The sequence below is a fragment of the Microtus oregoni genome, unplaced genomic scaffold (assembly GCF_018167655.1).
Source record: "Microtus oregoni isolate MIOR12 unplaced genomic scaffold, Mior012 000041F_ref0000270, whole genome shotgun sequence".
Lineage (NCBI taxonomy): Eukaryota > Metazoa > Chordata > Mammalia > Rodentia > Cricetidae > Microtus > Microtus oregoni.
This window is the reverse complement of record NW_024543208.1, coordinates 13,513,203-13,529,843: the sequence shown is the minus strand read 5'-3', so window position 1 is coordinate 13,529,843 and position 16,641 is coordinate 13,513,203. Positions and strand designations below refer to the sequence as shown.

Sequence of the window (16,641 nt, the reverse complement as noted above, 5' to 3'; positions counted from 1 at the left end):
TGGTGCTCTTCAGAGATGCTGAGTTCTTAGAGGGAGGCATTGGACTTCCAGTCAGGAATCCCTGGGGACTGCATGTTGGTTCAAATTCAGGCAGCTCATGTGTTATCTTAGCTGTTGGTGGACTCATTGCTCGGCTAACCCTGCCTGACTGTCTTCCAGGCAACAACAGCATTCTGACCTGTATGGAAGATGGACTGTGGTCCTTCCCAGAGGCCCTGTGTGAGCTCATGTGCCTCGCGCCACCCCCAGTTCCCCACGCAGACCTGCAGACAGCCAGATGTCGTGAGAACAAGCACAAGGTGGGATCCTTCTGCAAGTATAAGTGCAAGCCTGGATACCACGTGCCTGGCTCTGCTCGGAAGTCCAAGAAGTAAGTGTGCTGGGAGCACCCTCATAGGCTGGCTCTGCTCACAAGTCCAAGAAGTGTGCTGGGAGCACCCCCATAGGCTCCGAGGAGGCAGTCAGATCCACATACCTCTGTGAAAGGAAAACATCCCTGCCTTGCTGGAGGCTATACCAAGAGTATCCCCTTCTGTCCCATGCGAAAGACATAGAAGAGTAGGTATAAGTCACATATGGTCAGCTTCAAGTCACAGCCCCTCTGCAGATTGGCTGTATGATCTCAGACCAGTGGTTCATTTTTTCTGCTCTCCTTTATTTGCAGTGGCAATATGAAGATTGTAAGTTACCACACAGTGTTGTCATGACATAGAAGGACTTCCAGAAATGCCTTGTACGAAGTGCTTGTTCAAGAAATACCAGGTGTTCACACCAGCACTGTACAGGAACCCATGAGAACAGTCAGAAAGGAAAAGAGAATACAGGGCATTGGTGGGGATTGAGTTGTCCCAAAGCACACCTGACAGACAACCTATCTTTGACAATGTTATTCAATGAATTCTTTATTATTGTTGTGGTTGCTGAGATGATGCTATAATCACAGCATTCTCCCTTTCCTTTTCCTCCAAACCTTCCCATGTATGTCCTCTTGCTCTTTTCAAATTCATGATCTGTTTTTCTTGACACACCACACACACACACACACACACACACACACACACTATACATAAATATATTCCTAAATATATAAGTATGGCCTGCTCAGTCAATATAGTAATACACACACACATATCTATCTCTCTGCCATTTATTTACATGAACAAGACTATTTCTCCTGCTTTAGCCATCCTCAGTTGCCTGTGGTTCTTTTCCTATGGATGAGCCCCTGTAAGCTTCTTATTTATGTGTTAACATGTCTGTTGGTGTCATCCTTGTTTAGGCCATGTTGATGAGACTTCATGGTGCTCCTCTGATATTTCTAGAGACAAAAATATGACAGTAACTTTTTGTTCTTTTGACTTTTGCAGTATTTCCTCCCCTGGTTTTGTATGTAATGATCCCTGAGGCTTAGATGCATGGGTTGTGTTGTAGATGTATTATTGATTGGCTCTGGGCTCCAAAACTCTATACATTGTGAGAAATTGTGGTTTTCTGTCATGGTCTCCACCATGCATGCCTCACACATCCCATAGAGAGGCAGGGGATATGAACAAGAAGACAAAGTGAGGCTCCCTGGTACTGTTCACGTTCGAAGCATGTGATCTTCAGAATGACTTTTCTTTCATGTTTCCTGAAGACGGGCTTTCAAGACTCAATGTACCCAAGACGGCAGCTGGCAGGAGGGAACTTGTGTGCCTGTGACTTGTGACCCACCTCCAGCCAAATTCCATGGGCTCTACCAATGCAGTAATGGCTTCCAGTTCAACAGTGAATGCAGGCTCAAATGTGAAGACAGCGACGGCTCCCAGGTAAGCCCACTGAAACCTAGATCAAGGCCTCCTCTCTGTGCTGAATTAACTCCAGGCCTCTCTGGCTACAGAGCCAAGCTTGGAAATGAGTGTGACCCCTGAAGAAGCTGATACAGCCAGTATGTTCTTTTGTAAGCTATCTGAGCTGTGTTTTCTCCCAATGAGCCTATTTCATCCAGAGTCTTAGTGGTGAGAATTGTTTTTAAGCACTAGAACTGTTAGATATTTGTTGAGAAATTATTAAAGGAAACTGTATATGGCCTTTTAGCAGTTTGATTGACTTTGATAGGAATGATGGGGACTTTGATTATTTCTGCCCACTCCTTACCAACATTACTACTTAAATTGCCCTTGAAGCATTTAAAGTCCCGACACTGCTACTGTCTTTAGTCATCGATTGAACCTTGCAGCCTGCAATGGGGCTTTATTAAGATTGGGAGAACACGTCTAAACACAGTGTGGAGCAGAGGGTGACAGAGGAGCCAGTGTGAGTTTGAGTTTCATCGCAAACCATATGTAACTAAAGGATAAGTGCTCCTGCTACTTTTCCAGAAGAGACTCTGTGACTCTGTGAAGGACAGCCTTCATCCCTGTACCAACCTCTGCTACTCAGCTAAATAGACAGGGTGTCACAAAAGTAAAACAAAAGCCCCAAAGACCACAGAAGTCCACAGAAACCCCATTTTCCACAGATCCCACCACTTAGAGTTGACAGGCTAACTCTGTCATTCACTGATGTGCAAAGATCACCAGCCAGGTGAACCTGGAAGATAAAAATCCTATGGATTGAAGCCTTTCCTGTATGTTATTTCTTAACCTTCAAATATTGCTAAAACAACACCTTCAGAAGTTCTTTTTTTCTTTTCCAAAATTTAAACAATTCCAAGATCTACTCATTCTTTCAAAAATACTCTTTAAAGCTGTTCCCTCTCTACCTAAGACAACTACCCTAACAGAAACGGCTGTGTCTTTCTTCTGGATCACAGTGCTCTTGATGGTGTCATTTCTTATCGCCCCAATTCTCTGCTTTCCAGCCCTTCTAAGCCAGCATTCTTTTGTTTCCTTGGGATAAAATTCAACCCTTATTAGGCAGAATTTCAGACTCACCCCCAGGAAAATTCAGGTCCCCTACCCTCTCTGTGTTTCTATCTTAAGTATTTCCATCATTTTGGTTCAGATGCCCGACTCCTCCTTGCCCTCCCCACTTCTGACTAGAAATTCCCTCCTCCTATGTAGTAATAAGGGTGGCGGCGGGGCTGTGTCCCCAACACCCCGGCCGCCTGCCCAGCTAGCTTATGCCCTGAAATAATTACACCGACACTGTATTCTTTTAAACACTGCTTGGCCCTTTAGCCCTAGCCCTTACTGGCTAATTCTGTTATCCCGATCAACCCATCTCTAATAATCGGTGAGCACCGGTCTTACCGGGAAAGGTTCAGCATGTCTAACCTGGCGGCTTGCTTCATGGCGTGTGTCTGCCCAGGAGCCGGGATCATGGCGTCTCTCTCAGGCGTCTGCTCCCAGGAGGAGAGCAGAGCTGTGGAGTCTGAGCTCACTTCCTCTTCCTCCCGGCATTTTGTTCTGTTTACTCCACCCACAGGGCCAAGCAGTTTCTTTATTGGCCAGTGACCTTCCTCCATCACTCCTACAGCTCTTTGTGCAAGTTTCTTCCACTCCTGGACTCAGCTGACTTCTCTCAGATTGCCTGCTTATAGCAGCAGTCACCCATTCTAATTTTCTGACTTATTTATTGTTGGTTTCACCAAGGCTGTGAGTCTTCTACTGCCTCTTTCAATGTCCCTATGCCTTTAGCACTTAGTACAGTGCCAGACACCTAGTAGGTCCCTAGGAAGTGACAGATTTGGGACCTGGTGCCCCTTCTTTGGATACGCTGAGTTTTGTAGGTATTGCTTCCAAGTCCTGAATCTCATACATGATTCACGGCTGTCTGTGGATACTCTGGGGTGCTGGTGGTCACTCCTGGGAATTATGCCCATCCTCCAACACCTAAGAAGCAGGAGTCCTGGAACAAGCGAGGACCCTGATTACCATGCCTCTTACAGGCTGATCAACTTCCCTTTCGCTCCCTCACATAAAACTCTTGCTAACAGTTTTTCCTGAGCCAAATAGTATTCTGGCCATGGCCATGTTATCAAACTGAAACCTCGTCTGCCTGCAGTCTGCCAAGTAGCTTTCATGGGCAGTTTGTGTTTAAAGGAGAGGGAAATGTAAATTCATCAGAGGACTGGACTGTTGCTGTTTGGCAGTGGGTGGAGAGGCTAGACTCGAAGGGGCAGGGTATGGTTTGTCAGCTCAAAGAATGAGGGGGTGTGTGCCAAATGGGCTCTTAACACAATTGACGTTTCTAGTTTGTTCTAAGAATGAATTTCCTCTACCCTCAGACCAAGGGCCTGAGAGCCAACACCAGTGTTCACCTCAGATTCCCTCTTGCTGCCTGTAAACACAGCAGGAACGCAAGGCCCACACTTCTTGAATCCCACAGCTTATATGGAGTAAAGAGTCTTAGCTTTCCAAACAAGTTCCAGATCCTGGCAGAGAAGGGAAGAGGCTACGCTAGGGGAGAGTCACACACTCCTCCTCTGCTACTACTGGCAGAATCTAAAACAATTCCACTTCATTGATTCTTCCAAGGGAACCAGTAGGATGCTTGCTAGATCTAGATTCAAATGCTGATGTCACTATCCACCCCTAAACAAAGGGACAGGTTGCTTAACCCTTCAAGCTTCAGTTTATAGGTTCCCTGTATGTGACTTATAAAGAAATAACACAGCCTGCCTCGCAGTTTATTGGTAGTAGCAGGGAACAGACTTGGGTACACCTGAACTTGTGCGAAGCACAGGTCTATGCCACAGTAAGTGGTAGTCCCGATGAACGTACAAACAGACTAATCTGCTTTATGGTCATGACAGTAGAGGAGATCTCTCATGCTGGATGTGACTTTCCGTAGAGCTTAGAAACAAAGCCAGCAGCTGGAAAGACAGCTTTCTGCTGGCCAGCTCCCCGACATCTCAAAAGCGGCATTTATCCAGTGTGAGTATCCATACAAGCTACATGGAAACCTTGAATGCTACCCAAATCAACCTGTAGAATAAACAATCCTCTAGTCCTTCTAGAACTTTCTGTTACGATGAAAATATACCTCATCTGTCCTATGTCTCCAACCATGTGTCTCCGAAATCTCTGGTTACAGTGTCCAAGTAGTTAAATATTATACTTGGTTTTACATATTTTTTAAAAATGTAAAATTTGCATGTCATTAATCCATACAAGTAGGTGGTGGAGGCAGGAAAATTAGAAGTTCAAGGCCATGCCTGAACTGGGACACACTTTGGCCACATGAAACAAGAGATCTTTTCTCAAACAAATTATTTTACTTACCTATTTTTGATATGGTTTTACTGTGCATCCCATACAGGCCTCCCTTGAACTGATAACCCTTTCTCTTTGTCCTCCTCAGTGTTGGGGTTTTCGGCCTGATACATCATGGCCAGCTCCATAGTTCATATTGAAATGTAAATAGTCACTCATGCTTCCATATTGTACATTTCAGCTCTGACATTTATAGTGTTCCTGCCCCAGTAAAACCAAGGAGGAAGGTCTAAATAATCATAACTTTGCTTTTTAATGTGAGGATTTTATGGACGCCAGGTTGGTGTCACAGGCTCTCTTTCATTCTAGTAACATAAAGCAAACCCTCAAAAAAAAAAACTTGTCTTTCCACTTTACAGATGCAGAACAAAAGGCCTGTGAAGTTTAACTAAGTCTTTGCCTAGAGCTCTGAGCTTTTCCGTGGGATTGAGACTATTCAGTCCTGTGCGTTCACTGTTTCCAGGTATCTCTAGGGCAGGCCGGTGGTAGAGCCTGAGGTATACTGCCCAGACAGCTGGTGAAAGATGCCAATCCTCTCTAAAATTAATGAGACATAGAAGGCCCTGGATGTGAAGAGACAACTTAGTCCCAGGACATAGTGACAAGCTCTGTAGGAGTGTTGCAAGTGATCAGAGGCGTGGCCAGTCTTTGGAGAGGACCAGGTCTATGGTAGACACTAGAAACACAACAGGACAAAAGGCTGTGTTTCATGGGCCAAATGGTGCATCTAATAATGGGTTTCCAGAACTCATCAGGATGAGGTGAATAGTAGAACCAGCAATACTCCCAGTCGCTTGCAGGGGAGACAGAGGGTGACTGTGCAGTCCTTTCTGCCATGAAAGCATGAAGCTGGTCCAGCCCATATGGGCTCTGCCATGGATGCTGCATAACCCCATGGGTGCAGACAGAGCAGGTATGCCTAGCGTCTTGCTTCAAGGATAACTGTGCATCAAGCACTAGGGCTGCGTTGAGACCACGAGGAAGGAGAGGGACGCACATGCCATTAGAGCCTGGCAGATGTTCAGAGACCTTCACTGCAATCCACTTAACTCCACTGACATCTGGCAAGGAGAGCCACACTAGTTAATGTCAGAATCAGGTCTTAAACCAAGTAAGAGCACAAGCCATTTTTTTCAACGCATCCTCATACCTGGAACTGCTCATCAACCCTGAATGGTTGCTTCATGTTGATGGATTCACATAAATGCACTGAGCGTTTCTGTTCTACTCTATATATGCAGACATGGAAGGGTTTTTTTTGCCTTAATTGTTATTCAATAAGGACATGGTAGATCCACAAGTCCATAGCTGATGATCATCCTGTCCTCTCCCACCTGGCTGGGCCTGGCTTTGTTGTAATCAGAACCCTCTGTCATGATGTGGCTTGTTTTTTTTTTTTTTTTTTTCTGCCCATTTTCTCTCTTCCCCGTGTCTTTATGTCCTCCTTCAACCATGAAGAAGGCACAAAGGTTCACAGTCAAGGGCTGGGACCTGGCATCCTCTGCCACTCTTACTCACTGCCTCCTCATTCTGGCTGCTGCATTGTGGAAAGTTCCCTAGAGACACGGAGCGCAACAGGGAAGTTAGGGACCGTGGCTAAGGCATAGCTCTGTACATATGTGTCAGGTCTTAAGAACTTACATAAATTGACCACTTGGTTGTCATGATGACCCATTAGGCAGTAGATCCATGCACACTTAGGAGTTGAAGAAACTGAGGCACAGGCACACAAAGAGACTCTCCCAGGTCCCAGAGCTGGGATATTCTAGAACTGACATTTGCACCGGTGTAGTTGTAACCATAACTATAGCATCGATCACTATTTCTTTCCTGGAGCGAACATCAGTTTCCAGATGGGAAATGGTTTCTCTTCTATTCAGTAGTTAAAATGATTCCTTAGAACATCGAGCATGATGGAGGTTTCAATACTATAGTTAGCTGTAAACACCATTAACTGTGTGTGGGTTTCTTGGCTAAAGAGATGGGGGTTCTAAAGAGAGTGCAATATGGCTTCTATTATAAGCACAGAGAGGAAGGCAGTTTTGGTGAAGGATGCACAGTCCTCTTGGTGGATCGTTTACTTTAGCAGATAAAGTCATGTCTTGTGTATTTGGAATCAAACATACTCAGTTGGTCTGGTTCCCTGATAACATCCACAGAGTAGTATTCTCAGATTTGATACTCAACTACATTGGCTCTTCTATTCTCAAATTAGTCAGCACAGTTAGCAAAGATATCCTCACTGTCAGTTGGTCATCAAGTGCTGAGTATCCAGAAGTTCCAGAGAGGCTGCATTCAGAGAGAACAGCACAAAAGTGCAAGGCAAGGCAAGCTGGGGAGGAGGGCAGGGTCTGGCCTGGTTTACTTGAGTAGAGTGAAGGACACACATACAGCAAGAGCTGGGGCTAGAAATGTCTGAGATCCACATGGAAGCTCTGGAGTGCTAGCCCACATGCTTGCCTTGCTTTGAAGGCTAAAGTGTCTTAGCAGGTGGCTGCCATATTTTAAAGGCAGATTTAGCCACAGAAAGTGCCAGATGAACAAACGAGGAGAAGGAGAGAGAGGGGAAATCTTGAGAAAGTAAGACCAGTACCTTATGTTCCCACCTTCCACAGTGAGGCCTCTGCGACTTGAAATTTCCGGAGTAGATTCCAGTTAGCTCTAATACACCCTCTGCTGCAAACCTTGCTTCTCAGCCAATTCTGGCCCTTGTAGTGCTGAGGTCTGCATGCCTTGTGAGGCTGGAGGCCAAATGCATTATAGTCCCAGGCCAAGGATCCAGGAAATTGGGGTCAATTTCCTACTCCCCTGTGGGCCCAGCAGGATCATGGGGCTTAGAGCTTGGGGCTCCAAGAGGGGGAGTCCAAGTTCTCTAGACTCCTAGGAAGCTGCAGAAGCTTGCCACAAACCCACACCAAGCCTCTTAAAGTTTCCCCATAACTGCAAGCTCAGATGGGCCATATTCTCCCATGGGTAAGGGGGTTCTCTTGCCATAGTGCCCACCTTCTGCTGGCTGAGGAGAGACCTCATGAGAGACCCCACTTTCTTCTCGGTTCTGACTCCATGCAGCTGTTTTTTTTTATTTTAAGATGAGGCAGCTCAGCCTATATCAGCCCTTTCACATTTTCTCTCACAGACACTCACTGTTTATGCCCTCATTCATTTGTTTACTCATTTATGCCTTTTATTTTTCTGGCTATTTATTCATTTATTTCCTGTTTACTTAAAAACGTCTTCTCCATATTCATCCCATCTTTCATTAATCAACAAGTCTTGAGCGAACAAAAATAACTACAGAGAGTAAAGGGATAGACTGAGTGGCCTACATTAATAAAAAGCATTCAGGATGCAGGGATGAGCCGGGGAGTATCTGGTTCCCTGCAGAGCCTCTTGCTTCCTTGCGGGGGATGATAGATATCCACCTACCTCCCATAGTCAGAGCTAGCATCAAAGATCCATGCCTCCTGCACTCTGCTCTCTGTTACTTCCCCCTCAGGCCACAGAACAAAGTCACACCTGCCTTGGCCATGCTCACTGCCCTGGCTTGCTTCTGCACATGAACTTTTCTCTTCTGGAAATGAACTTCCCTTCCCTTTCTACCTTCTCTGAGCCCCATCCACCCTCTGGTCTGATACAGTCTTGGATGCTGAGTGGGGCTTAGAGAAAGGCCTATATACTTGCTTACAGAAGGCTGAGGAAGAACCCCTTTCTTAGGTAAAGAACTTAGAATAGCGATACATATGACCCCCCTCTGAACCTGTGGGCTCCATCGTTGCTGGAAGTTCCTTGGAAGAGAAAGCTTCTCACCCAGGCTGCTTTCTCATTGTCTACAAAGAAGGAAAATGTGGCTCATTTGTAGCTTCCTTTTTACGACCCCATGCCCACCACTACATCTTACTGTCTGTATCAGCTTCTGGGTTCCCAACTTCTCAATAGAAACAACAGGAGTCATAAAACAATTCTCAGTCATAATTATTCCAATTGGAATTTCCCAACAACCATAACCTAAGAATTAGGAGACCTGAGAGTTAGACAGTCTGGGAAGACCAGAGGAAGTCTCTCGATCTAAAAATACGAGCAATACCCATTTCAAGATGCCTGAGATTCAGCTATTGGTAACAAGCTACTTTGGAACACTTGCTAAAGCTGTGGGGAAATGACAAATCGTTTCATCTTTCCTTCTGAGAGGCATGTCCTTTGAGCGGCTGCAGCCGGTCACATCCTAAGTATGTTTCTCTGGTTGTCAGGGCCGTGGGAGCAACATCATTCACTGCCGCAAAGACGGCACCTGGAGCGGCTCCTTCCATGTCTGCAGAGAGATGCAAGGCCAGTGCTTGGCCCCAAACCAGCTCAACAGTAACCTCAAATTGCAGTGTCCTGATGGCTATGCCATAGGTAAGATGAGTGTGCTGGGGAAACGGTGGCATGTGTGTCCATCCTGCTGTGTGTCTGAGCGTATATCCGTAGGAAACCTGTGTCTGTGAGGGAGACAGGGAAGAATGAAGGAGACTCCGTCCTCCCACCAAGGAACTCAAGAGTAGGGATCCAGATTGTCTATATGGTGACACCATATGGTGACAGGATGTGCACAGAAAGGCTCTCAGTTACCAAGGAGAACACAGAAGTGCCCAGGGAAAAGGGTGCATCTCACAGATTTGCTAGACCTCGTCAGGTAGTCTAGGGAGGAGAAACTGAAACCAAGTGATCAATGAGCAGGAAGTATGACTCCATATACAATGCATAGCGGTGTTTTCATTATGAATTAAAAAAAAAACGTAACCTATGCATCACCCAAGAGCACCCGGTACTGGTCAAACTCTGGTCCCCAAAAGGGCATCAGGAATGATCCTTTTAACAAACATTAGAGATGAGAGAATAAAACCTCAAATGGACAGTGGAATTCACCCCAAGTCCTGAGGTTTGACCGATTTGAAAACCACACCTCTCTCCTCAGCATCCTGGTTGCCTCTGGAGGATAAATGGCATTTTCAATGTGTGTGTGTGTGTGTGTGTGTGTGTGTGTGTGTGTGTGTTTTCAGCCAGCTTGTTATTGTTATTAATGCTTACAGTGAATAATGGCCTGGGGTTTGCTTAGTAGAACCCGGGCTCTGGGACAGACTCATTTATTATCAGGTACACCGCTGCCTCTGGGGAAACTCAGAACACACAGAACCTGACCTAATATAAGGGAAATGATGCTGACCTCTTGAGATGATTCCCTAATTGACTGCACTGAACCCTCTAGGGAACTGGACATCCTTCCTCGGGGCCAGTATGATTTATTGGAGGTTTGCCAGGGCTGTCTAGCACAGAAGGTCGGGTAAGCAAGTCGGCAGCAAGTCCTTTACTAGACTAGGCATGCTGAGCCTTGTCACTGCACATTCACAAGCAAGGCCTATGGCTGACAGAGAAGGGGCCTAGGGGATGTCCACTTCTTTTTGAATACGAAAACACAGAAAAACAGATAGTAGAATTTGTTGTCATCTGAACTTAGAGCCAGTGCCAGCACATTGTTTGTGGTGCTAGCTCCTGCCAGTGGTGAAAGATGGCGAGGCACATGGTCACTCTCCTCTGATCAAGATCTTAGAGAACTACCAAAGGACCCTGACCAGGAGAATTACGGAGAAATTCAGGGCTTTCTGGGGTCTAATACATAATCATTCTAGACAGTTGGGGTGAGTGTCTCCATGGTTTGCAACACTGGCTGCCGTATCACAAGGCCAAACCTTCCTCTTCTCCATTATTTCCTATGACTGAGCTTGTCTCTGCACACTTCTGCCTGAGAACAGTCTATAGAGAGAAAAGGGTGTATGGTGATAGTCATTCACCCAGTGGGGGCTTTTATACAGCCAAATAAAGAAGCAAAATAAATTTCTGTGTTACCAGTACTGTACTGTTTCCTGTCCCTTTAAATCCTTTTCCCATGGTACTTTGGATGCTGATCCTCTGGATGTAGTAATCCAGGATGGTCAGTCAGTGAGTGAGGGCCTCTTATGGAAAAGCAGAGAGAGAAAGGAGGAACATGAGGACACTGACAGAGACAGAGAAAGAAGGGGGCGAGTTTCTTCTCTTCTGTTCCTTGCTTTCCAGTGGCTGTCATCTAATTCCAGAAAGAATCCTACCCAGGAATCCCCTTTCTCTATGGAGAGGGGTTTGGTTAGAAACCTTGTGTTAGGGCAACGTAGGTGCCAAATTTGTGGCTGAAGACCCACTAGGAGTCACTCTGGTGACGTGGAAGCCTATGTGGCTGCCATGAGTTCCAGGAGCAGTCACTTCCTTCCTGGGAGGGAGAGGCAAGTGCCTGGTGAACTCACAAGCCTGTGACGATGCCAGCTGTGGCCCATATGTCACGACACTGCAGCCTTCTCCTGAGTGCCAGAGCCTGGCGTGGGAGAGGGGCCAGCAAGAAAGGACAGGAGAAACGGAAGGAGGGAGAGAGAGAGAGACAATGTCAGAGAACAACCAGTTTTTCCTCTTCCCGTCATGCTTTGTTCCTCCTCTCTGGGGACACTCTGCCTTTGTCTATTACCCAGATGAAGCATCTTTTCTTTTTCCAAGGCAACTTTTTTTCATTACAGCTTTATTTCATCTTTAGAGTCGGTCTCATGATAACTTAGGGTGTGCCACAGAATCTTCCTTACAGCTTAGTGACATCTGTCCCCTTCTTCTCATTAGTCATCTTTCTTTAAAAATAAAAATCTTCTGTGTCTTCATTTCTTGTTTTTCATGTGGTTCTCCACTGGATTCTTCACCTCTCCATTGGAACCTTTCTGTCTTCTCCCTTTGTGGCTGTAGCTTACTCATCACTGGTCTTGAAAGTGAGAAGCTCTGCATGTTAAGCTTAGAAAGATGGCCTCCGTGTCTCTTGACTCCCAAGCCTATGAAATGCATGTGATAACACCCATATTGCTATGGTGGTGGATTCTCAGGAAATTAGAATGGCATAAGGAAGTCACCTGGCAAGAAGAAGAACATCTGTCCTTCTGGACTCAGTGCGCCTAGATTATGGCGAAACTATTCTGAGAACGACTTTAAATCTGCAGCCCCAGTTGCCTCTTGCTTAAATTCGTGCATCTTTTAGACTAAGGATTATATGATATGGTAACTAGAAGGGCACGGGATAAGCTGTGTGTGTGTGTGTGTGATGTGTGTGTGTGTGATGTGTGCACATGTGTGTATACATGGATGTATCTCGAAATGGATGTTTAGAACAGCTCATTGGAACGGATTCTTACTAGAAAGATTTGGCTCACTCTTTCCACACGAGTGATAGTCAAAATTTGAACACCATGGCAGAAGAATGACCTCTTTGGATCTGGTCAAATTCTAACTGGCTGGAGTCAAGGGGACATACCATGAAACACGCTTAATTTTTAGGAGACCTGAGTGTATGGAGGTAAAGCAGAGACTGATGGGGCAAATTATAGCCAACTCACGCATCCCTAGCCAGAAAGTCTTTAGAAACCTCCACACTAAGGCCTACTGTGGCTGTAAATGGCCTCACTGATCATCCTCTCTCCACCGACTTCTGGCTTGATTCCCTCATTATCTTGTCACCTATCTGGATCATCCTTTACACACTCCCTCATCCAGTCTGCCTCGTTTCCTCCATCATAAGGTGCTCAACACCTACCTATTCCTCACCACATGTCTGTGTCACTCCTTCACCCACCATTTTCCCATGTGTTCACTCAATCCTCTCCTTGCTAGTTGATGCAATCATTTCTTCATGGTTTCTTTCACTAAGTTCACACAACTTATTCTTTGATTGCCTACAGTCTGCTATGTAAAGTTACAGGCTCCAGACATAGATAGAAGGGGGAACAAGGCCAGGGATGGCCTTCCTGAGTGACAACCTAAGAAAGAAGAAAGCCACTGATAATGTAATCACTAGGCAAATGGTAGGTGGTAAGAGGACGAATACCACTGAAAGCCTGTGAATGGCTTGATTGTCTTTGAGCAAGTGGCACTCGTGCTAAGATCTGGGCATCATTAGTGGCTTGCTAGTAGAAGAAAAGTGGAAAGATGCAGAGCAACAGGGCTAAACATTCACCAGGAGAAGCATGGGGTGTAAGACCATGCAGCTGCATCATTCAGTTCTCTCTAGGCCAGATTCACAGAACTGCATGCGGGGCTATGAACCAACAGTGGAGTATCTTTCCTAGGGTACCACTAACATGGCAGGGAGCAACACTGGGATGAGATCACCAGTGTCCAGCAGTGTTATTCAATGTAGTAGGCATTTGTAAAGAGTGTGCTTTACCAGAAGTGAGGGTAGATAGCATGGGGCATTTGAGCTGGTCCTTGACAAGCTGATAGGATTTAGTCATAGAAAGAAAATTTTGGACAACTCAGGGAGATAGGGCAGATAGTATTAAGTACAGGTCAGTTCTATGCATCAAGATGTTAGGTGGTGAAGAGATTGACAATGCGGCTGGAGGAGGTATTGAATGTTGAAAAAATGGAGTCTCTGCCCTAGGCATGTTGGCCACCGGTGTTTGGAGATATGGCTTAGCCATTAGTTCACCTTGTGCTTCCTCTCAGGGTCAGAGTGTGCCACCTCGTGCCTGGATCACAACAGCGAGTCCATCATCCTGCCAGTGAATGTGACGGTGCGTGACATTCCCCACTGGATGAACCCTCCACGAGTAGAGGTGAGTGACTAGGGCCACCTGCTTGAGGCTAAGGAAGAAGGAACCGCCATTGCTCAGCTCTGTGGCTTGCCTCCACTCAAGTCCATCCTCCTCTGTGGATCAGACCTCATTCAATCACATCTATTTTATGGGGGACTTTTTCACAACAGTTTTTCACTCTATAATTATTTAGTACACCTCATCAGTTTCTTTCTTAAAACCTTGTATCTTTTTCTCAACAAGTTTTCCTCAATAAGTGCCTAGAATACTAGTGGGGAAAATGAGGCCAGCGCACATAGGTTGAGGGCACAGAGCTGGGTTCCAGCCTAGTGTCTAGTGTCTGCCTGTGTACTCCGCAGGACAGGGCTCTTTTTCATCTCTATCACCTTCCATGTAATTGTAATTTATGCTGCCTCAGTCTCTTCCATCTTTCTCCATGCGTTATTTCCTCAGTGGAATGCAATAAAAATGGGATATTCAGGACAGTGAACTAGTGCTACCTGATGTTTATGGAGTGCACACAGTATTCAGGCACCTGGAGCTCTGCATACAGCATGACTTGAACCTTAGCCCATAGTCTGTACTCATGGATACTGCTATCTCAGGTGTCCCAGAGAGATCAGACCTGATGCCACTCTAAGCCTCCCATGATACTGGGATGGGCTGTCTGGCTTGTGGCCAGATGATGGTAGATGTCCCTGAGTGGTATCACTGCCAAGTTGACCTTGAGGGTAGCCATTGGTTTTTCATGTGACCTGACCAGTTGAGGGCTACAAAGATTATTTGGGACCCCACTCTCATATTCCAAGAGAGCACAGTTTTGAGATTTTCATGGGTCCATTTGAGCACTGACTCTTCATCTTGAAGAAGCAAATGGGGAAGCAGGAGCAGAGGGTGGGCAGGGAAGTCTCAGCTGTATCTCTATCCAGTAGCCTTGCTGCCTGGGATTCTGGGAGCCGCCGTCTGTCTGCCTCCTGCAGATGGAGATCCAGATAGCTTGGTAGAACCTGATACAAGGTGTACTGTTTCTTAAATGAGCTGAGGGGATAGTTTCTTCAAGGGCTTACTCAGCACTCTAGGCATGGGGACTCGGCCCGGCCCCTCTGGTGCCAAGTGCCAGTGTCCACCTTCCCTCCTTTCCCTGCCTCTTTCTCTGCTCCTCCCTTCTATGCCTTTACTTTCGTCTTTACCATTTGGTTTCCTTTAATCTCGTTTCTGCTTTTAAACACTGTTTCTATCTCTTTTGCCATCTCTTTCATCAGGTTCAGCCTTTCCTCCTACACTTGCCTCACCCCAGTCTCTCTCTCTCTCTCTCTCTCTCTCTCTCTCTCTCTCTCTCTCTCTCTCATATATATATGTTTTCTTATTCCCTAATCTCAGGCTCCTCCTCTGCCATATTACCCATTCTTAGCCAAATCAATAAAGGGATTCTCCCTAATGCCCCAGTGTGTATGACTTAGCTGAACACAGGCAACATTAGTCATAGAGCCTGTTTGCATGTAAGACTTCCCAGTCAGCCTAAACCCCTGAGTCTAGTCTAGAGAAACCGAGGGCTGTAGTCTGAGAAACAGTTCAAAGTCACATAGCAAGGAAGCATGACCTACTATTTAGGACTTCAGATTGGTAGTGTCTCTCACCTCTCCCCCCCTACTACCTCCCACATGCCCCCTTTAAACAGAGGAGCATCACCCCATACTAGAGACGTCCTTGTCACGTTAGTACCAAAGGTCTTCTTGGCTTGGCTCAGCTCCTATCTTTTCCTCTCTGACATCTTGGCACTAAAGCATTCAGTTGAGTTGTAATTCATAGTGAAGTAAATCCTGGGATTTGGAAGCTCAGTAACTACCCCTCCTTGAGTTGCTCACCAACTTGCTGGTCACAGTCTCCACCCTCTCCTCTGCTTTGCCTTCTTTTATTGATGCTGGACTACCAAGAGAGCCGTAACGAGTTTCAGACGTCTGTCAGTCTCTGGAGGCTTCATTATACATGAAGAAAAAAAATGTAGGGAAAGGGAGGGGGCGAAGGGCATAGATTGATGGCTTTCAGGAATCAGCCAGCAAAGCTGGCCTCTGCTGTTCCTGGGCCCTGAGCAGTGAAAGTTTCAGAAGGAAGACTGGCGCAGGCATTTTCAGGCGCAGGGAGGCTTTGGGTGGCTCTTCTAGAAATGACTCCATTCCCCAAAGTGAGGACGATGGTGAGAAATGTCGCTCTGCTCCTGCTTAGCCACCTTTGCTTTAGGGCGAGAGTATGACAGACCAGAGTTGACATTTGATGCATACCTGCTGTGTCCCCATGTATGCATTCCCATCCTCTACTGCATATACCCACTCACAGCCTCCCACCTCGCTAATTCATATGCATCCCTATGAAGTATATGGATTTAGACTTCTGTTGTTTCGGGGGAGAAAATGAAATCTCAGAGAAGGCCCTCACCCGATTTATTTAACCACCCCTGAAGCCCCAGTGGAATAGAGAATAACAACAAAGGCAAGGAGTTTATTGATTTCCTGCAAGGGATGTGCTAGCAAACCCTTAATAAGAAGATTTGGAGGCATGTGTACACTCATGCACCCAGAGACAAATGAGCTCTGATATTCGGCATTTACCCATATCTCTGGTGTAAATACGCTTTTGTAGGATGTCAAGGTTTCTCAGTGCCCATCACTGACTACCAAGTTGAAATGATACACGCACTTGTGGTCCTCTGCATCTCTTGCAGCCCGTCTGCAACAGTAAACAGTAAATAGTCCCTTTAGTTTACTTCAGTTAGGCATCTTGTCACAGACAAGAGAAAAACAACTAATACAACT

At 46.0% G+C, this 16,641-nt stretch overlaps 1 protein-coding gene across 1 annotated transcript in view; it reads left to right on the top strand.

The window, feature by feature from the left end:
• The window catches only part of Pappa (pappalysin 1), a 228,225-nt gene that overhangs the window by 188,725 nt on the left and 22,859 nt on the right, over window positions 1–16,641 (top strand). Inside the window, exons 16-19 of the mRNA XM_041632518.1 lie at window positions 160–370; window positions 1,637–1,808; window positions 9,446–9,593; window positions 13,743–13,852. Coding sequence (XP_041488452.1) covers window positions 160–370; window positions 1,637–1,808; window positions 9,446–9,593; window positions 13,743–13,852 — 641 coding nt within the window. The remainder of the gene's footprint in view (window positions 1–159; window positions 371–1,636; window positions 1,809–9,445; window positions 9,594–13,742; window positions 13,853–16,641) is intronic.